The 23,290-nt window shown below is 36.5% G+C and overlaps 1 protein-coding gene across 1 annotated transcript in view; it reads left to right on the forward strand.

Moving 5' to 3' along the window:
* LOC125486044 (E3 ubiquitin-protein ligase TRIM33-like) overlaps positions 1-22,096 on the forward strand; it is a 47,994-nt gene extending 25,898 nt beyond the window's left edge. The window contains exons 6-12 of the mRNA XM_048611843.1: positions 643-811; positions 2,419-2,771; positions 4,171-4,294; positions 5,817-5,891; positions 10,970-11,122; positions 15,406-15,480; positions 18,075-22,096. Coding sequence (XP_048467800.1) covers positions 643-811; positions 2,419-2,771; positions 4,171-4,294; positions 5,817-5,891; positions 10,970-11,122; positions 15,406-15,480; positions 18,075-18,290 — 1,165 coding nt within the window. The 3' untranslated portion in view covers positions 18,291-22,096. The remainder of the gene's footprint in view (positions 1-642; positions 812-2,418; positions 2,772-4,170; positions 4,295-5,816; positions 5,892-10,969; positions 11,123-15,405; positions 15,481-18,074) is intronic.
* The last annotated feature ends 1,194 nt before the right edge of the window (positions 22,097-23,290 follow it).

Here is a 23,290-nt window from a genome sequence, read left to right on the forward strand (position 1 = left end):
GTGGTGGGTGCCTGGAACGCGTTGCCAGCGGAGGTGGTAGAGGCAGGCACAATAGCGTCATTTAAGATGTATCTAGACAGATACATGAACGGGCAGGGAGCAGAGGGATACAGATCCTTGGAAAATAGGTGACAGGTTTAGATAGAGGATCTGATTGGCAAAGGCTTGGAGGGCCCAACGGCCTGTTCCTGTGCTGTAATTTTCTTTGTTCTTTGTTCCAGTTCTCTGTAAGCTATTTGCCATGGTGGTCAACTGTTGACTTCTCTAAAATTGCTAATATTACATGCAGATTTTTGGAGGGATGTGGGGCTTACAGAATGATATTTCCTATATTGTTGGATTGAAGGTAGCTAAACTCATTTAATGTAGAGATGTCATCAACAACAGATATTGGATTTACCTGAGGTGTTCTAATTTATTTTTGGACAGTCCAATTCTTAACTAAATTACCTGATCTTATCAGATTTGAAACATGTGAGTTTAATTCAATTCAATCTAAAATATGGCTCAAGTGATCAGTGACAGCCGTATCTTTGCTGTGTTTTGTATTACTTAAATTTTGCAACTTCATAAATCTGAACTTACATTTCTTTGTGATTAAAACTAACCTTAGTATGCTGATTGTAAGTGTACTTCTTACAGCTGTAGCTCCTCTGGTAAAGCTCAAGGTACAGAGAGGGGGATCTCAGTCTTTCGACCAGACCAAGTCAAAGTGAAGCAAGAACCAGGCACGGAGGATGATGTGTGCAGTTTTACTGGTGCTTCTGTAAAACATGAGCATTTAGAAGATGGCCGGAGAAGCGCTTGCATGGTAAACTTGAAGTAACTTGTGGCTTAATCAAAAATTTTCGTGGTAGTCATTTGCTAGAGTAAATTTTTTTGAGCTTGACTTTTTTCCCCCAATGCGTCAATTAACATATTCAAATACTTCTTCACCAGTGTGTTGGTAGTCATTAAAGTAGAGTAGAAACAAATTTTCAGTTTAAGCATTTCTTGAATGCATCTTTACAAAAGCTTTTTTAAAACTGTTTTTGACAGAACTTTGTTATGTTTCTGTAGATAAAATCATTCATACTTTCAGAGAGCTGCTGGTGTAAATTTCATGGTCGTACTAGCTGGCGACTAATACATTTGTGTTTGGAAGTAAACTGAATAAGGTATAAGGTTGATGAGCTGTAGCATCAAGTGTCCCTGTAAACTGTACTCTTGGCTCCCACTGTAATGGAGCTATTGATTTATTTGAATCTACCTCAATCAACTATGTATCCTTATCAGGCTCTATACACCACGTAACACGTTTGCATTGCACATATATAACATATATAGGCTGCATAGCAAACCATTAAAATTCTTTTTGCCACAAACCTTAAACACTCTTTCCTGCTGTGGTTTCATTAAAAATTGGGAACGTGTGTGCAACCAGTTGCCCAGTTAAGAAAATTGCAGCTGAACAGTAAAAGTGAGGAGAAATCTGAAGAAGCATGTTTTTGGACTGATGCGATTAGAAAAGTTCAGATGATGTATAAAAGTTGCTGAGTTGTTCCTTCTGTCATTTGAAATCTAATCAGAACTCCACTGAATGCATTATATCACTAACGTACTCTCCGGCCTGTATTCTAAAATAGTACAGGCCTGTGCCTTCAGGATTAATTTCAATCTGATTACTTTTCACAGTGAGAACTTTCCATGAAGAGAATTCAGTTTCCTAAGCACAAAACTGAATATTTTATGAGACACTTTTTGTTTATACACAAGACAAATTCTGACAGAAAAGGAAATGGTTTCAAAGTGAAGTTAACTGCATTGTGACTTTGGGCTTTGCGTATAGGTGACTTACTGATTGTGCCTGACGTAACACTTTGAAAACACAGTCATTCTTTCTGTTTTATAACGATCATGGAAGTTAGAAAGTCATCAGATTTTGAATATTTCAAAAAAGAAGATTCGGACATACACGAGTGTGAGTTTGACTGAAGAGAGCGTTTTAATAATCTGAACTATATTTTTGGAACTGAATTAGAATAACAGAACTTGCAGTTTGGTATTTCAGATATTGCTGTGATAGTAGGAAGACATTGCAAAGATTTTTGAGCAGTTTTTAAAATCTGATATACAGTTTTTGCACCAGAGTGGTTTCCATGTAGGAACTTCCAGTAAGAAGTGAAAAACATACCAGGTACTTTGCTGCAAGGAGAATGGGGAGATATGTGACCTGAGAGGCTCAGCTGCCTTGTTGACCATCTCAAGTGATCAAGGCAGATACCTGGGAGTAGCTCTTTTAGTTCCTGCACCCTTGGACAAAGAATGGGGCTGCTGAGGGTTTGTTTGGGCAAAAGGATGGAAGGGGAGTTAAATTTCATGACATTTGTATATGACATTAATTGCTGAATAATCCACACATTTACCCCTTAAATTTAGATGAGTAGTCCTGAAAGCAGCTTGACACCACCTCTTTCCAACAACTTGCACTCTGAGAGTGAGACTGATATCGAAGGGCTTAGGCAAGTTGAAAACCACGTGAAGATGGAGACTTCTGACAAGACGGGAAGTTGCAGGCAACTGAATAATGCTGTAAATGGAAAATCACCAATCCGTAACTTTGCGCATCGCTCACCACGAGCTGGAGGGGACAACAGCAATAATAAGGATGAAGATCCTAATGAGGATTGGTGTGCTGTATGTCAGAATGGTGGAGATCTTCTGTGTTGTGACAAGTGTCCAAAGGTTTTCCATCTTGCGTGTCACGTACCTACACTTCTCAACTTTCCTAGGTAGGTCTGTTCTGTTCTTAACATTAAGTCGTAGCAGCAATTGAGGATTTAGATTATTAGCTAATAAGCCAGTTTTTATTAATATCTTATATTTGAATTTACACAATTGATTTTATCCTATTCTATATGCATCTAAGTTCGACTGCATGATGCATGTGTTTGTAATCAATTTTAGCACTTCATGTTAAATATATATCTCTCAAATTGTCTGTTGGTCACATATAACTGAGTGTCTGAATGTCATGTTGATGGCCTGTTTGATAAATTTATTAAGTTTATTTATTGCAGTTTCCTTTCTCTCCTCAAATAGGAACAGAAAAGATCATAAGGCCAATAGAAATAGGAACAGAATTAGACCATTTGGCCCATCGCTACTGCTACATCATTTGATCGTGGCTGATATGTTTTTAAACCCCATTCTCCTGCCCTTTCCCAGTAATCCTTAATCCTCTTCCTAATCAAGAACCAATCTATCTCTGTCTTAAAGACACTCAGTGATTTGTCCTCCACACCTTCTCTGTCACTAAGTTCCATAGAGTCACCACCCCCGGCTGAAGATATCCCCCCTCATCTTTGTTCAAAACGATCATCCCTTTACTGTGGCCATGTTCTTGGTCCTAGCCCCTCCTAATGACAGATCTGTACACAATTTGATGAGAAATAAAGAACAGAACGCTCAGGAAGAATACTTCTGCTTGTGCTCCCTCAACCAAGGGAAGTTCCTATCATCCTTCATGCATTGGCATACAATATTCAGAGTTCGTTGCCAAACTCTGGAAATGTTTGTTCTATGTCATTGTACAAGAAAGTATGCACTTCTCACGTTCTGTAAAGAAAAAAAGTATTCAAAAGAATAAAAATTATCCTATTTACTCTTCTAGTGATTAAAACCCATACAGAAACTGACCATAGGGTAATGCAATCAACATACATGTAAAAGAATCATACTAAGGAAATCAAACCATTCTCTGGGCACAGGTGATGTGCAAATGCACCTTAAATTGTTAATGTGTCACGTCCAAATAAAGCAAATAGAAGTATGACAATAAAGCAACAAAAAATGTGGACCCAAAATGAGAAATGAAGTAAAATGAGAAGTCTAAAGAAAAAAATAAAGGAGGAAGATAAAAATACAGAAGTGAAAAATGTGTAAAGATTGGTTTAAAAAACAGAACCAGATTATGCAGTTCTGAAATTTAGAACTAAATGACAATTTCTGAATTACTCTGCCCTGCATGATAAGTTCTCCTAACTTTTGAATCGGAGATTAATTAGGCTGTTTGCTAAAGGCGGAAGGTATTGTAATATCTTTTACAGTTAATTATGTGTAAGATTCCAATTTACCCAGAATACTAATACTTAAAGGTCATTTTTACCCCCTCCTTTTGGTCCCATTAAGTGGGGAGTGGATCTGCACGTTTTGTCGGGACCTGTCCAAACCAGAAGTGGAATATGATTGTGACAATTTGTATCATATAAAGAAGGGAAAAACTGGACCAAGCCTGGCTCCAGTTGACCAAAGGGTGAGTCCCATTTACTTGAAGAAAAGTTTATTCTCATTTCAAAAAAATGACACTTACTCATTTTTTTTTCTTTATTCAAACTACAGTTTATTTGTAGCAGTATGATACTGGGTAAGCAATTAGTATAGATAGCGTGATTAATGATTGTTCGTTTGGACGTTTAGGAACATCAAGTTTAATATGAAGTGTTTTTAATTAAAAGCTGCAATCTTCAATGAAACAGAGGACTGGGTAAGAATTGAATGGGAAGCAAAAACCTATTTAGAATATGTTATCAGTACCAGTGGGGAGGAAGTGTTGTTTTAGAATTCATTTGGAGTTGGTTCTTAACCCCTCTTCCTTGTAATTTACATACGACTAATGTGGAAACTAAATGTAAACTATTTTCCCCATGTTCTGAATCTTATTTGAAAGAACAGTAGAGACATTATACTGTTTAGAGCTTTGCAAAGGAATTTGGAACACTTGTAAAATTTGTTTTATTTGTAGATCAACCCCCTGTCATTTGAGAACTATGCATGGTGTATGTTGGTTGATATAAGTAGGTAATAAATTGAGCATCATTATTACAAGCAGAGTCATGGACAGGACTTAGAAGAATGATCTCTTAATTTTGGAAGAATGGACTTGTAATTTGCAAATTCAATGCAATATGCTTAGAGAATTAAAGGAAATTGAAAACTAACGAGCAGTAGATTATAGGTATAAAAATTATAATGAGATTTTGCAGTGCCACTTAAATGCTGTGTTCAGTACTTGTTTAAATGTTGCAAAAGAAGTTTACAGTAAAGAAGTTTACTGAAAACAGAGAAAAGTACAACAAAGCTATAAACCTAAGCATAATGTGCTCAGAGGAAAGGTTAGAGCAGCCAAAACTGGTTTTCCTGAAAGACAGTGATTGAGAGAATCTCACAGGAATTTGTCAAACTCAAAATATGATGGTACAAAAGGTTATCATGATGGAATATTATTTTAAAGCATTTTAAGAAAGTCAGATTGGATTATTAAATTAATAGCAAATTAAAAATGTATATTGTAAGAACTAATTTACTTACTGATGAATGTTTAAAATTTGCCAATTAGTTTAGAACAATGATTTTTTAAAAAAGTTGGAAGGTGCCAAAGTTAGGAGTTGGGGTTTTAGTGTAAGCCTAGTGATTGTGCATCTCATCCTACACTTTAGTTCCACGCAGATCTCCGTAACACATTAGCATGTCAACCTACTTGGGATTTGAAGAGGGCAGAGGAATATAAGAATATTGAGGGTATTGATGAGAAGCAGAGTTGAAGTTGGAGCAAATCTTATTGAATGGCAGAGAAGGCCTGCGAGCCTATTGACTGTACTAGCTCTTTTATATTTATTTTGTTCAAGTTTTCTTGTCTGAAATTTTAGATTTTCAAATGATAGTCCAGTTTCTTGAGAAACTAATTTCGTAAGCAAACTGTATATAACACAGTTGTTTATAAACCAACCTTAAACTCTTGTTTTGCAGCTTCATTAACTGATGTTCTGTTTTTTTAGAAGTGTGAGCGTCTCCTGTTATATCTTTATTGTCATGAAATGAGCATCGCATTCCAAGAACCTGTTCCTTCCTCTGTAAGTGTCTTGGCTTGGAGCTGTGTTCAGTTTCTGAAGCATTTCTACATTTTAATACCTTTTACATTAAAAGAGCTGTTGCAATGTAAATGCTATTTGAAAACAGTGTGATCTTCTGTCAGACTTGCCATGCATGGGTTATCATTCATAAGCCAGTTACTGAAGGATATGACGAGAGAACTGGTCTTTTGTTTACTTTCATAAGCATTTGTTTACGGTTACAGACTACAAGCACTTCCAAACCCAGCACTGCATTTTTAAGTTGGGATCTATTTATAGGACCACAATGAAACCTCTGTCAATGCCCATCTCATGCCTATGTTTCAATATATTTAAAAGACAGTTAGCGATATGTAGTCTCATATTATTTTTACTCGTTCCTTTGTGATAGATGTACTTGAACCTGACCAATGTGGTCCAGAGATAGGGACGCAACTGCTGTGCCAGAAGAGCCCTGAGCAGTGCCCAAATATAAATTGGTTTATTTTTCTTTGCTGAACCCTAGATAGATGTAGTAGTATATTTAAGATGCTTTTGCATTTTATACCACACTCTGTATCTAGCTTTGGCATTGCTTGTACACCCATCTTCCCATGATTTGATTCTAACTAATACTGCTAACTTAACCATCTTAGTGCATAATTTTGTGCATTTGCTTATACAACCATATACACACATCTAGATTCTGGCACCTACTAACGCATCTACCTTCAGTACCTGGGTTCTGAGAGGTATTTCTAAGGGGAGAAATAAATGGAAATACTTTAACACAGATGTAATGAAGATTTTTGTGTGGCTGACTATGTTTAGATCACGATTTCTTCATTTTTCATGTGGGTGGTAACTTGTGCTGTGATTCTGGTACTAGCATCCATTACTTCACCCTTTTTAAGTGGCCGTTTTTCATGTGCGAATCTGTATGGGGAATTTGACAGGCTGTTTTACTGGGAATGGGGTATTGAAATTGATTCCAACTCTACTCAACTACATACCTGTTTCTAGTAGAGGTCATTAGCAGGGAATGTAAAAACTGTATTCACAGACTACTATTGAAACCTGGAATTTATTTGTATGCCTTGAGTGCATTTAACATTTTCCATTTACTGGTTAACTACTCAGTTCTTCTAAGAACCAGGGTATTTGTAATTTTTGGGTCTTTCCAGTATATTTGAAAAGATCTCTTGGATACTTTTTAAGCTGTGATTGTGGTACCTCCCACTAGTGTGAATACCCTTGAAATATGAATTAATTTCTATTCCTTTCCTAAACCGCAAAAAATACATAACTTCTAACATATTGTTTTTCTATCAATTTGTTTCTCCTTTTGTTTAACACATAGGAGATGAATTGTGTGTCAAATGTCTAGAATAGCTCAAACTTATCATTTTGCAGTTGTATTGGAAGAACTGCTAATCACAGTAACTAGGATAGATGTGTTGCTGGCATAGACCTTCTGCATTTATTGAGGAAACAAAGACTGAATAAATTTAAACTTGTGCATAGCCCTGATAACACACAATTAGTTCCTCAGAACCAATCTATTTTAATAGGTAAAGCAATTACAATGTAATTTTCGTTACAAGACCCTACAGCCTAAATTCAAATGTCCCTCTATAGTTCCCTTTTTAATAGTTATATGTTTGCAATATTCTGCTTCTGTTATGAATAACATAAGCTTTAATTGGCAGTAACATGAATAATTTTAGACTTTTACCTAATTTGGTCATGTACAGTGATCCCTAACCCCTTTCATCTCCTATTCTTTACATTAACTAACAAATTATGCTCATTGTTTCTGATTTTTAACTCTCAATTAGGGATTCCCTGCAGTCGTGGGACGTTACTATATCAATAAATTTTTTGAGAATGATAAATTCAGCGTCAGCCTTTGTTCAGTTAGTTGTATTCGAGCTTCGACATCAGAGAACCAAGAGATTTCCACTGACAATGGAGTGTACAACTAAAAGTGGCTGCGTAGCCCATATTGCTGACTTTTGAATGTGATATTGAAATGAGGCCATTTCAGGAGGACTTGAAAGACCCTAAGACATTTTTTCCCCTAAATAGAGCAGTGGAGTTATCACTTGTCCTGGCCAATACTTAACCAACTGTCAACTTTACAAAAATGGATTGTCTGGTTATCACATTGTTGTATATGGGAGTATTCTGCATTTCCTACATTACAAATGACTCAACTTTGATAGTATTTCATTGGTTTCCTCCATTCGTAAACATATTCCATAAATGTTTTCCTTGTTAAATAGCCTACTATATTCATGACTGCCTCCATCGCATGCCACCTCACTGCTCTTGTGGTTTGGATCGTTGACATGACCCTCTCAGAATCATAGAATGGTCACAACACAAAGTGAAGTCATTTAGCCTGTTACTCTCCTGCCAGTTCTTTCCAGAAGCAATGCAGCTACTCCCTCTCCCAATGCTTTCCCCCATAGCCATGCAGTTTTTTTCTCTTAACAGAAAGTTATATAATTCCACCTTGAAGTCTACAATTGAATCTGTCTTCACAATCTCATGGAAGTGCATTCCACATCCTGAAAACTAGCTGCCTAAACAGCTTTTTCCTTGCTATGGCATCTTTTTCTTTTTGCTAACCCCCATAAATCAGTGTTCTCTAGTTCTTGACACTCTTTCAGTTCTTTGTGCTCCTTCCTGCAGTCTTAGTAGCATCTACAATTGAACTCTGGCACGATGGGGCTGTTGTTAGCCTGCAGCCTTTGAGAATGGACTTATTCCACTTAGAGTAGCATGTCCCATTCTCAGTCACTTAAGTTCATTACGGCTGAAGAGCAGGTACCTTTTGGTTATGACAGCCTTCAGCTGACTTCCATGGATTGGCTCTGCACCCCCTACTCCCTCCCACCATGTTTTTATATTGCTGCTCCTCATTCTCCACCAAAATATCATTTTGCTGCATCAAACTTCATCTGCCATGTGTCTGCCCATTCCGCTAATCTGTCCACATCAGTATACTTCTGACAGTACCCAGTAGTTCCAAGTTTTGTAATTGACAAATTCTAAAATTTTGTTCAATGCACACAAGTTTAGATGATTTTTTAAAAAATCAACTACTTAAGAAACCTTTGTGCCTTCCTTCATTTTGGTCCATGTCTGCTAAAACCTATCTCTCCCCAACACCCCTGGGGGATATGTGCTAGTGATTTACCAGTGGCATGGCCATTCATCAACAGAATTGGCTGGTCAATATGGAGCTTTGATGGGTCATCTCATCCTGTGCAAAAAGCTATCCATTAACTATACAAACAATCTGAAAAGCAAATACATTGCGAATTCTATTCCGTGGCCATCCATGACCCTAGCAGCTTCATTCCATGTCCATTGCCATAACCATCTCTTTCAAATGGCCATTTCATTCTTAGCTTGAAACTTAAATGCAAAGAACTTGACTATTTTACACTGAGATATGGGCATCTATCTTGTTCCCCTTGCTGCTTTCCATTTTTATCCAGTTTCTGTCCTTCCTGTTCTTCCCCGTGAGCTTCTCTCATCCATGAGATATACCACCTGTTTTTCCCATACCCTACTAATGCTGACTACCCAACTTAGCTTTTTAATCCCCATGTTAACTGAAATTTTTAAGTTCATCAATTGCCATCCAACATGCTTTCTCCAAGATCCTTCAAGTGACCTGCAACCATTTGTTGAATCTTTTCAGGAAAGTAATTGAAAGTGTTATCATTTCTCCACTCTATCCACTTCTCCCACAACAACTCAAAATTGATATCTTTGTTAGTACTTGTAGTACCAAAGCTGCACTAACCAGTTTTGCTAAATATATCCTGTGACTGTTGTTTTGGTTTCTCCTCTCTTCTCTGCTTCCCCATTATTAATTTCTAATATCTGCAGTACAGTTAACTATGCTATTCTTTTCATGCTTGCCAACTCAGTGCTCCTCTCCTAGTTATCTGATTGTAGCTGGAGCATTTTTATCAATGTCTTGTGTTCCAATATTTTTATTGCTTCCTTCAGACTGTTAAATATTTGCATAGTATGCAATTGTGGGAGGGTGCCAGATACAACATGCCCAGGCTGCCTCTTCTTGGACTTGTACCTCTACATCATCTCATCATGCTTGAACTGCTAAAGTTCTATAAAATGTCTATGACATTCAGCCCTGGATGAGCTGCAGTTTTCTCCAGTTAAACATAAGATATCTAAAGCCGTTGTCTGTCCTCACCATTATCTTTGCACCCTTGACAACTCAAATTCCTTCCCAGCCATGGTATTGGCCTCAAAGACTGTTTGCAATCTCTCTTTTTTTTTAAATCTAACTCTAATTTGAGGTTGTGATGTTTTTAAACTGAGAAAGGTGCAAAAAAGATTTAAAGGGTATTATCGAGACTAGAAGGTTTGTGTTATAAGGAGAGGCTGGGCTTTTTTCCCTGGAGCGTAGGAGGCTGAGGTATGACTGTCTAGCGGTTAATAAAATCAAAGGGTAAGGTTAATAGCAAAACTTTTTTCCCCCCAGGATAAGAGAGTGCAAAACTAGAGGGCGTAGGTTTAAGGTGAGGGGGAAAAGATTTAACAGGGATCGGAGGGTCAACTTTTTCACAGGGTGGTGAGCTTATGGAATGAGCTGCCAGGGGAAGTGGTAGAGTGGGTACAGTTGCAACTTTTAATGGACATTTGGACAGGTACATGATTAGGAAAGGTTTAGAGGAAAATGGGTCAAAAGGAGGCAAATGGAACTAATTCATTTTAGGAAACCTGGTTGGCATGGACAAGTTGGGCCAAAGGGCCTGTTTCAGTGTTGTGTGACTGACTCTACTAATTTTGAAATCGGAGCCTTGAGATATCATCTATGTTAAAGCCACTATATAAATGCACAATCCTTATTTTCTTGCATCAGTCATAAAAGTTAAGACAGGATTTTATTTTGGCCTGAATTAAAATGGAAACTTTACATCTTTTTCTTAACTGCCTTCTACTAGCATATCCAATACCAAGTATAAGCATTTTGCACACTATTTAGTACTTGGACAAAACATATTATTGAATACACTGCAGAAGTAGAATCATGCTCTTTTTTTTCCTTCTAGGTTCCGGATTACTACAGAATAATTAAGAATCCAATGGATTTATCCAGAGTGAAAATGAAATTGCAGAAAAAGCACTCGCAACATTACCAAACACCAGAGAACTTTGTAGCTGACATTAGGCTCATTTTCAAGAACTGTGAAAAATTCAATGAAGTAAGTATGGTGTGTGAATTTCAATGTGTAAAAATTTCAAATGCACCAAAACCTTCAGGTCTGTTAGCTGTTTCTGGTAGCAGTGTTGTTTTGCAGTCCATTTTAAGAGTTTATTTTCCATGTCACTTTCAATAATGCCAGATTTGAATTGAGTTTGATTTGAATTTCATCTCAAAAGCAGTATAGTCAAGTTATGCAATCAACCTTTATTGAACACTTCTTTAATAGATAACAAAAGGAAGTAGGAGTAAAGTAGTAAATGTAATACGCATGGATGTTCAAAAGATAAAAGAAAAGTACCTTCTGGGCTTAGGTCAACACTTATCAGGAAGAGCAGAATGAAAAGCAAACTGGCTGCATAAACCAAAAAAAAATTAAAAATAGTTACCTACAATTGACAGAAAATGGGAGCTGTGTTTCACAGGGAAATGCTTGGGGCCACTTTGTAATTTGTATACATGATCTGGAATCAAAAGTACAACTTCAAAATTGAGAGAGAGTCAATACTGAGGGATACAGCATTGAAATACAAAACAATTCTTAACATGTTTGAAGAATGGCTGTTTAAATGCCAAATGAGTTTTGGTATAGTTAGGTGAGAGTTGACTTATATACTTATGATTTTAATAAGACTAAAGAGGCCAGATACAGCATGGAAACTTAGTCATTAAAAGTGACAAGCAAAAAAAAAATTGCAGTTTTTTTTTGAGGAAGAATTCAAAGCCATGGGTAGACCATGCTTAGAGTACTGTACTCAGATATGGTCTCTGTACTGTAACAAACATATCGAAGCATTGGAGAACATGTGCAAACTATGTCCAAGCTGGCAGAGTTCTGTAAGTTTTTATGTAATTGTAATACAAGTTCATTCATTGAGCGTAAGTAGAAGAATTAAGTAGACATTCTTTTATTTCTTAAAACTACAAAAGACAAACATTATTTATAAAATCATAGAATGAATAAAACGTACAAAGAGGCCTTGCATGCAAGAACAACTTCTTGAATCTTGCTCCCTTCCCTTTCCTTGTAGCCCTGGAAATTTTCTGCAAGTGTTTATTCAACTTACTTTTGAAACTAATTGAATATGCTTCCGCTAACTACATGCTTAAGCAGTGCATTCCACAACTTAACCACTCACTGCATTAAAAAAAATTCCACGTCGTTATTGGTTCTTTTGACATTGATCTTAAATTGGTGTCCTTTGATTGTCAGTTCCACCAATGGGAACAATTTTTATTTTGTTTAGATCCTTCATGATTTTGAATATCACATTCAAATCTCTCCGAACCTTTCAAAGGAGAAACTGAGCTTCTCCCAACCATCCATGTACCTGAAGTCCCTCGTTCCCGGAATCATTCTTGTAAATCTTTTCTGCACCTGTATAGCTTTCAGATTGTTTCTGTGGTGCCCTGAGGTGGGTGCAATTCTCCAGTTGAGAATGAACCATTGTTTTTTCTAGGTTCCTGACAACTTCCTTGTGTTTATAATGTATCCCTCAATTTATAAACCCCAGCATTCTGTTTTTCTAACTGCTTTCTCTGCTACTGTCAGTTGCCATATTCCCCCAGTTCTCTCCTCTTGTATTCTCTTTAGAATTGTAAGCTTTGTTTTGTTACCTCTCCTCATTGTTCTTACCAAAATATGTCCCTCCGCATATTTCTACATTGCATTTTATTAACCATGAGCTTGCCCATTTCACCAGCCCATCCAGCCTTTTGTTGTTTATCACTATTCTCCTCACAATTCATAGTTCAATTGAGTTAACTAACATCAATGTGTTCAAGGGAAAGCTAGATAAATACATGAAGTCGAAAGAACTAAAAAAGATGCTGGGGTTTGATGAAGAGATGGGAGGAGAAACCTGTATGGAGCATAAATGCCAGTTGGAGCAGTTGGGTTCAAGGAGCTGTGACTTTGCTGTGCACTACATAGTAACTTTCAATCTTAAAACGCACAGTTTGAATCTGTTCTCTGATCCTCAAAATTTCAGGAAGTTTTTTTTTTCTCCTTGTATGGCATTTGTTCTTCATTTTGTAGCTTAATATTGTTTGTATAAGCTTGGTCTGCCCTTGACAGCATAATATCCGTGTTTAGCCACATTTTCCACAGGATACAGTTTTTTGCCAATATAAGCAAAAATGACAGACTTTTTATTTGACAAAGTAGCCCAAAATAAGCAAGTGTAATAGTGTTAAAATTGTTGTCATAACATAAATCAGGGGACCCTCAATTTCAAAACATCCTTGACCAGCTGCATTCAAGTTCTTCCTAGAATGCCTAAACTCTGCTTAAACTACTTACTTATTGTACTCATTTAGAAATATTTTCAGGATATTATCTTGGTTAATGTGCTTGAAGAAAGCCAAAGATAGTATACTTGGCCCTGAAAATAAAGTTGTATTCAGTGATCATGTTGTACTTCCAAAAAACTAGATGTTTCTGCAGATATTAGATATAACTGAGTTTTCTCTACTAATTACTGTTTAGATATGCCCCGTTCAGTTTACTTGGGTCTGTAATCTGACTGCTGTGACAGATTGGAGCTCAAGAATCTCTCATCACTGTACTTCACACGTTACTGTCCATAATATGTAGTTTAAGGAGATCAACGGTCACAGATGAGAAGTGAATGAATTTTAAATATAAAGACCATATTACTACTGATAATTATTTAAATGCAGTTTGTTCCTTTCAGCAACTCTGTCCTTAGCGACCAGAATGGTAGTCATCAGGGCACATTGCACATTTTGATTCAACTAATACTTTGAAGTTTTTAAGACAAGCAGTCCTCTTACATACATTTTCTCCTTTGGCTAACTCTGTAAAGCAAGGATAGGAAAAGCCTTCACTGTAATACTGCATGTACTGTGCAAAGTTCCTTTTGGAAAAAGTACCTTTTATTTTGGATAAAATTCCACACTGGAGAGCTTTTTTAACTTTTGGCGACAAGAAGAAGGCTCTAGAATCTTCAAACAGTTTTGCTGTTTCAGCGGTAGTCTGTGGTACCATGTAGTGCAACTATATTACAGTACATGCTTAAATTTCTCCCCATATAATTAAAATTGAAATGATATTTTTGGCTTATGATTTAAAAATTGTTCACAGGCTACCTGATGTAACTACTGAAGTAGGAAGATGACTTTATGAAGTACTTTGTTGCTATTAAATATACTCTGCCTGTAATTTGACAGCCATTTGAATAACAATTTGTTAGGTTTGGCAAAATCTCATTTGTGCTTTTGACATATGTTCAGACACTCTGAAAATAATCTGTCATCCTCTAACTGAAATGGACCTGAGCATGCCTAAGCTAAGAAGTTGAATTAAAAACTTAGCTATCTATTGCAAGTTGATTTATTGCTAGATGATTCTGCAGTTGTCATATCACATAATAAACAGCATGCATGATCTGTTTTCTTACTGTTTTCTCCACTTTCTCACATTTGTAACGCAACCATTGATTTTCTCACTCCTTAGAAAGTGTCTCTCGCTAGTGGGCTTTTTACACAGGTGGCCTGAACTGTTGCTGCGTGGGCTGTTGCAGACATACTAGTCATGCACGTCACTAATGCCAATCCCATGGTTGGTCAGGAATGTAAATGCTGATTACTAAGGGCCCTTGAGTTCTAAGAACACCAGTAACTAAGCCTAGAAGACCCAAGAATTAGATCTTGGCTGTGTAGATTTCACTACAGAACCATATGTCTTTACTCAGTGGGGGACTTCAGTATTAGTCAGTGTTCCATACTTGAGAGTCGACACACAATCTGATATAAATTCAAGAAATGCTTTGTTTACTTGTCCAGCAGTGAGATTGTGTGATAAACTCTGAATAAAACTTAACTACCGCCAGATTCGCAGGCAAGACCGGATATACAAATATGCTGCTGTTAGTAATATAAATTGCCGTAGTTTTACATTGAGCATTGACTGTGTGTGGCACAACTTGTTCATGTAGTAATATTGCACTTAGATTGCTGAAGATATCAGTCACACAGGAAAGAGTAAACATTTTAAAATTCAACAAAGGACATTGAAGATATCAGCATGACAGTTCCAAGTGATATTGATAGTTATTTACTGCTATATTATACTACCCCTCATACTTTGCATTTTTAAGAAACAAGCCTTTTCTTAAAACACATAGCATGGATTTTGTTGTAGTACTTAAATGAGTATACACTTAAAAGGGTAAACTGTAAATATTAAGGAAACTTTGATGTTTGTCTCTATCAGTGCAACATAAAACAAATTTATGTTATGAATTTTATTGTCTCATAAAGGTTACCCTATTACCTGGGGTTCAAAATGGTCCTCAAGCCCTCATGAGGACCAAAGAAAGGGAAATGAGAACCAAGGTAAAACATCACCCCTGCTTATGACAGACCTGTTTCTTTCTCTGCAGCGTGTATCAGTTGAAGTTGGTTGTTAATGTAAAGCTGAAATTCCACGTGAGGTTTGTGGAATGGAAAGAAAGTTATTTATGAAACAAAACCTCAATATTATTTTAGCCACTGTCCATTCTATCAGATTGCGTTCATTGTGCAAGGGAATGTTTGACACCTCAACCTTTTACTTTTAAATCTTTGTCTCAAATTCAGACAAGTCGATGAGATAAAGTTGACTTTACTGGCTGTAAGCATTCTGTAAGCCATGAACATGCACCCACTGCAGACTGCTGCTCCTCAGTTGCCATTAATATATTAATTTTTGAAAAAATTGTGGGAATAAGAAACGGGAGTGCCCCATAAGTGCAGCAGGGAATTGTCCTCTATTAATCTCAAGATTATACAGGGTAAGGGCCTGGAATGCTTGATTATGGATGCCCAATTACAGAAAATATTCAGTTTGTCAGCATCAATTACTATGTTACTTTGCATCCAAAATGCCCTAAAACTGTAGTAACTGGGTGCTCTACAGTTGTCAGCTAAGCAGTTTTTCCCATTGTTATATTCTTTGAGTGTGAGAAAATGGATGGAATGGAGATTAACAAATCCAGTTCTGATTATTTATTTTTCTCCTTCTTCCACTGGCCTCTGTGGAGTTTATTGGTAAATGGTAGAGCTGCCTTTATTGTCAGCCCTTTACAATGTTTGGAAATTCAGTTCTCAAAAGTCAGATGTGAAATTCAGTATTATAATGCCAGGTTTTGATTGAGAGGTGCATAAAGCTAATAATAAATGCACATTAAAAATAGAAATTCATTCCTCTGGATGTTTTAGTTACCTTAATATTTGTCCACCTGGCATAATGTAGACAAATACAGCAACTTAAACCCTTTTTTGCTCAGCTACAAGGCTAATTTACAGCGCAAGTTGTCAGGAACTTGATTTTTCTCAAATTGACTAAACACGTGTTACAAGATCGTGAATTTTGAGAGTGATACAAAATGTCAAAAAAGGCAGTGCATGTATATAACACACTAATCTGGTACTTCATCTGTCAACCTTGATTCAGTGGTAGCACATCAAGGTGGTGGGTTCAAGCTTACTTTGGAGACCAGAGCAGAGGAGTGCTTCAGCGCAGTAATGAGGGAGAGTTTCAGCCTTTCAGCTTGCATGTTAAACTCCCATCAGCTGCCAACATGCAGGTGTAAACAATTCTGTGGCATTATTTCCAGCAGAGCGCTGTAATATTCTGGTAGATATTTAGCCCTCATTTAATCTCAACAGATTATCTGACCATTATCTCACTGATATGTGTGCTACCTTAGGTGCATACTGGCTGAGTTTATCTGTAATGTGTACATTTGAAGTGGTTTATTAGCTGAGGTTGTGAAAGACTATACAAATGCAATTGATTATTTATGTTCAGGGATGACATTTATGCTTGAGTTAATGTCTGTAGGGTTTGAGTTGTGCTTTATTTTTGGTAATTTGGGATGCTGTAATTTGTCCATAACCAATGTAGTATGTTGTATGACCAAGAGTATGTATGGAAAGCCTTGAATAGTATTGGAGAAGCCTAATATTCTGTGATATGTTGACAGTGGTTAGTAGGGAGGCTGAGATTAGTTTAGCTAGCTGGCTAGGTGTCGGGTTCTGATAATACCTTAAGCATAGGTTTGATTCCTGTGTTGGGTTTTGATTGCCCAGTTCCTGAGAAAGGAAAGCAATGGCAAATCACCACTAACAAAAACTGCCAAGAAAAACTGCCTAAAGTGAAGGTTCAGCAGACAGTGAGCCAAAAGGTTGCCTTGAGGCAAAGCATAAATAGCATAATGACATTGTAAAGTAAATAGATGTGCTATTTTAAAGCAAATACGATGATGTTGACTTACGTTGAATGATTGTAAAGTGGTGACTGATCTACTTCTGAGGTACTTGTATAAGCCTTTGACATATTAGAGGACATGACCATCTTGTCTGGCTGCATGTTGTAAAGCCAGAAAATTTGAAAAATGAGTGCATTTGTTTTGAGGGTTTTGTATACACTAAGATGTATGTTTTTGTATGCACAAATTTTCAAAGATTTTACTTTAATTGAAAGTATACTTCTTATGCAAGTTGTAATTGAAGAATTTGTCTTAACCACGTTCTTGTCACCTGAATGTACTATTTGTAATAGCACAGTTTATTGAGGACTAGCATGATCCTGTCTCCTCATCTAAGTGGATGTTTGAGGCTTTAGACAGTGAGTTTTAGTAGATTGTTATTCGAACTGAAGCCTACTCTAGCAAAAGTTTTTGCATTGACCATTTGATTGCCAAGCATTGGCCTTGGCTCATTTCCCGCATTCAATCCCAAACCTAAGAACACTAAGCTCAGTCATAAGAATTCAACTCTTCTCTGGCTGAGATCAACTAGTCTGATACAAAATGGGAAATAGAAGGTCTGTATGGATTTGATGCGTCACAATTTAGCAATTAATATTTGTGTTTTGTTGATGAATATCTTGTTAAAATGATGACACAAAGTAATATTAAATACTTTTGCGTTGCCTTCACTTCTAGGCAGATTCAGAGGTAGCCCAGGCTGGAAAGGCTCTAGAAAGCTATTTTGAAACAAAGCTACAGGTGGTTTATTCAGACAGAACCTTTACACCTCTGGTAGAATCAGATTCCGACCACGAAGATGAAGCTCATATCAGTGAGGATTCAGACGATGACTTCGTTCAACCTAGGCGAAAACGGCTAAAGTCTGATGACAGACCAGTGCACATTAAATAACTTTCTCCACCTTTCAGGGGAAGATGAACTTCTTGGACTTCTCCTCTTTTTTTCTGTTCACAGGATGTGATCGATACTCCCGTGGCTATCTGCTTGTTGGTTGTAAAAGCTGATACCCACCACACAGTATTTATTAGAGTTTTAAAATGTTTTTGTACAAATAAACAAAACTTTGTTGCATTTGTTCATTATCTAAATACTGAGAGTCTTTCCGGATTTTGTTCCTTTTTTAAAAAAAATCCTTGCTGATGTAATTATTTGATTCTTTGTGCTAAACGTTGTAGATGGCATATATTTTATTGGCATGCACAAGGAACTACACAAATATTTAATTTACATATTCAGAAATGGAAATTTTCTTTGTAAGATGGTAACATTTCACGCAATTATCAGGTTAGATAAACACAGTAGCTCTTGCCTTCCAGGTGCCTGCTCTCAGTTACCTTTTTTCAGCTACCAAGTGTTCAATTCAAATCAGATGCAAGATCTGTAAATGCTATCTATTGAATGTCATGGGGATTTATTAATTTCTGGTGAAGTACATATGTGCACTACAATAATAGCTGCCATTACCACGTTTTAACTTGAAGGACCACTATAGCATCTCTTCACATTATAAAAGTACAAGATTTGTTTATCTTAACAAGACCACTCTAAATAGAAGCTTATTTCACAAGTATATTAGTACATTTTTGTTCGACTTTGTAGTTAGAAAACTGCAAAGCTGCCACTTTATGCCATAATCTGTGGAATGGCCGGAACACTCAAAACTTATTCTGTGTTGCCACAGACACACTGCGCCATTAACTTGAAATTTCAAGTGGTTTATTTGCTGCAGATATGTTTTCATACTTTTTAAAGTAATGGGAATTTTGAGGAAATGGAAGCATAGAAATAAGCCCTTTTCCTGGCATGTTAATCTGGTTCTATCTGTGCTGTTGATTTACTATTAAATGTCTAAAGTGGGTCAAGTCCAAAATTTGGCACAATCTAAATTAAAAACAGAATTGTGTATTACTTCAGAAGAAAAGGGACTGGTATGATCTTGTCATTTCTAAACATGTGAAGAGTTCCAGTATTTGACTGTCAAACACTTAAAGCTTCGTTGTTAATATTGAAAATGATGCCATTGGATGCAGTGGCTTTTTTTTTCTATTGCCCTCTATCCTTTAGAATCGTGACTTGGCTTCAGTAGAGACTGCTGGCTCTGCTATCCTTGCTAGCTGAGGCACTCCGACTGAACTAAGTTTAGTCAGCCTCATCCCGGTTCTTAATGGGTATAGGCTTGCAAAACAAAACTGTTCATACTAACTTTATGTAATGCATGCATTAGAGGATGGTTGGTGCCAGCAATAAGGTGCATAATGTTAATAGCACAACAGGCTGTGACCTTTAAAAATTGCACTCCGTGCCTTTTTTGCTAAACAGTCTAAAAGGATGTAATTATAGTTTGAAAAGATATGCCCTGAATTTGGTCCTGGCCTTTGTCTAGACAAAAAAAAATTAAGTTTACATTAAAATGCTAGCAGCAAGTTGGAACTTTCTTCTAACTCGCTTCATGCTTTGTCCTGGTTCAACAAGTGATCTGCAGCACCTGTGTGCTTAGCTTTTATTTGCAAGGAACAGGTTTTTACTTAGAACAATGGATCTTGCACGAAACTGTGTTGTGCTAAATGTCTAATCAACTCTACCTGACTGGGAAATGTGTGCCACTGATGATAAGAACCAAAAATGTGCACAGACAGGAATGAAACCACCATCTCTTACCTTGATCACAATGAACAATTTGCTCATACAATTTAAAAATAAAAGATGAAAGTCATGTATTTGCACGTGGTTGTTTCTAGTTTTGTAAATTGGTCAGAAGTAAATGAAAATAAAGCTATTCAATTCTTCTTATTTTAAGTGTGCAAGTACATGAGGCTTAAATGCTCTTTTAAGTGATTTGATGCCCATTAGTGATTTTTATTTTCAGTTAATTTACATAATTCATTAGAAATATAAAGTTTGGTTATTGGATAAACACTGATATCAACTAGCTAAAGGGTTGTTAGAAGTTCTATAATGTTAATACTTGGATGCCCATTATTGTATGAATGTTAAATCCTGACCTCTAAATGAGAAGTATAGTATAAATATATATTGCACCCTGAAGTAGCGACATTTACACTACAGTTTCAGCATTAATAAATTAAATCATTTGACACAGTCATGATATATGAAAGAAACTCTAGAAGTAGTACATGTATTTGATATCTTAATCAAATAGTCACTCTTCAGATTTGTTTCCTTTCATCTACTAAAGCAAAGTAGTTTTGTTTTGTGAAACTAGCCAAGTTATGAACTTCCTTTTTCCTAATTTTGTTACTCTCAGAAGTATTTATAACTGGTTTTCTGCTTGCATTAGAAATAATAACAGTAGGAATATTTCCATGGATTATGTATATTTGGTGATTTATCCTTCTAATATTGCCATAGTACAAATGATATCTTACAATAAATGTTAACTTCTGAAAAGATATGTGCCCACATTTTGGGCATATATCTGGGTACCATTTATTTTTCTGGTCATTTAATCTATGACTCAACTGTTTTTGTTGTCCCCACGCAAGATAGACTTTAATCTGATTGAAGCTCAAATGCATCCTTGAACCAGTTTGTGAATGGTAACCCTTTTTCATAAATTTTCTTTCCCTGTTTCTCTTTTGCAATATTTTTCTCTCATCCAGTATTGTTACTATTTTAATCACTGAGCTTTTGACTATTCACTTCTGTATAAACAGCAGTCCATAATGAGCTGTTGGCCAAGAACAGATGGTTGTTCAGGGTAACCATAAGCAAATATCAGTGTTATGCTTCAAAATGCAAAACTTCATATGGGATCTTTTGAATCAAGGATTTACAGTTTTTACCAGTGCTTCAACAGTACCTTCCCTAACTTGATAATTACTTGTCATTTTCATTAGGAGTAATCAAATTTGCATTGCATCCATAATGTTGATGTCTTGTGGCCCACACTGAATGTGTACTCTAAACCAGGGCCAGAAAGGACTGATGCTGCTACAATACCCCAGTTTGAAAGAGAGGATAGTTTTAAGCATGTAGTATTTGAGGCAAAATGCTTGTTGGCATTCTGAAGTTATAATAAAAGCTTATTTATAAGTTGCACTTTCTTTAAATCTTTTAATTTATAATAGGAATGTGTGCTATTCCTTGACTTGCAGGTTTTGGACAAATCAAATGTGCAGTCCTAATTATGGTTATTACTCATGCAGGGTTGAAGTTGAAAAAAGTCTGAGATTTGATTGTAAAGCAATTGTTATTTTTGGTTATAAAAAGCTGCTTGTGTATGCCATAAAAATATAGAGCCTCCTTAGCTACTGATCACACTCTTATGTCGATCGTCCTATGGATGAATTTTAATCGACATCACCTGTCTTTTTTTTAAATGATTGCCAGTTATAACTGTTGCATCCGCTGTGTTTTTTTTGCTATTTTGTAACTTAAAGTTTACAGTATTTTTGTCAGAGTTATTTAAGAGCCTGTCATCAGTTTGTAAATATTATCTGTTTTAAAATATTGCAGAATGTTGTGTTGTAGATGATGAAAGTTGTTGCATTAGAACAGACAAATGCTTTAATTGGAAACTTTCTCCTTAGTCATTTCTATTAAATTGTACAGCTGGCAAGGGGCATGTAGTGATGGAGTGTTTTTCTTGTGCCAAAAAAGCAGATGTGACCTTCAATGCAGCCATAGAACACCGTCCCAGCCCTCAAATAAAAATCAAGGTGTCATTTCTGTTGAAATGAATGAATTTTTTTATGTTTTGTTTATACAAAAAAAAACAATTTTCTGTACTGTTCAGACATAAGGCTTCAGCTAACCCAAAAGATATTAAACAAAGCCAAGGTTTTTGAGAAGGTTAGTATCTCAGGTTGTTGATATGGTTGTTGACTTGCTCACTGAACTGGTAAATTTGTTCACAAACATTCCGTCACCCTGCTAGGCAACATCCATCAGTTTGCCTCCCGTGAAGCGTTGGTGTTCTGTCCTGCTTGCTATTTGTGTATCTTGGTTTGTTGAGGTGGTGACATCACTTCCAGATTTGTTTTAGTGGTTGGTATTTGGAGTCCAGTTCTACGTGTTTGTTAATGGAGGTCCGTTTTGAATGCTAGGCCTCCAGGAATCCTCGTGTGTGTCTTTGCTTGGCTTGTCCTAGGTCTCTGTCATTGTGCATAAGTTTAGCCAGTTTCTTCTAGGACAAGCCAAGCAAAGCCACCCGCAAGAATTCCTGGAGGCCTAGCACTCAAACCAGAACTCCATTAACAAACATATAGAACTGGACCTCGTATACCAACCACAAAGAAACAAATCCAGAAGTGATGCCACCCACCCCAACAAACCAAGACACACAGCAAGTGGGACAGAACACCATTTCACCAGAGGCGCACTGATGGTGTTACCTAGCATGGTGACAAAACGTTTGTGAACAAACTTACCAGCTCAGCAAGCAAGTCAACAACTGCATTAAACAAAGCCTTTCTTTTGGAATTTTAATCTTGGACCACACACACCTAATGTTTGCTTTGGCCCATCTTTGACTTGTGGTCATTGATAAAATTAACGAGTCATAATAAAAAGTTGTTTAGTTGAAAGAGCATAAATGTTTTTTACAGTGTAACATTGCAGAGTTTCAGCTAATAGAATCATATGGCACAGAAGAGGCATTCAGGCCATCAAGTCTGTTACCAAAAATATATTACTGTCTACTCTAAGTTCACTTTCCTGCACTAAGTCTTAAATATTACACCAAAGGAGGAAATTAGAATTCATACACATTTTGATATGCTGTCAATTTTTTTTTTGTGAAGTTGTATGCCATGTTATTGGTATGTCATTGATTAGCAAATGGCATTTGGTATACATTTATTCAGGGGTTTAAATACTTTCATTTTTTTATCAGCTTGGAGTGGTAGGAAAACATTACTAAGTCTTCAGTT

This window comes from Rhincodon typus, chromosome 25 (genome assembly GCF_021869965.1).
Source record: "Rhincodon typus isolate 14 chromosome 25, sRhiTyp1.1, whole genome shotgun sequence".
In the NCBI taxonomy this organism is placed as follows: Eukaryota; Metazoa; Chordata; class Chondrichthyes; order Orectolobiformes; family Rhincodontidae; genus Rhincodon; species Rhincodon typus.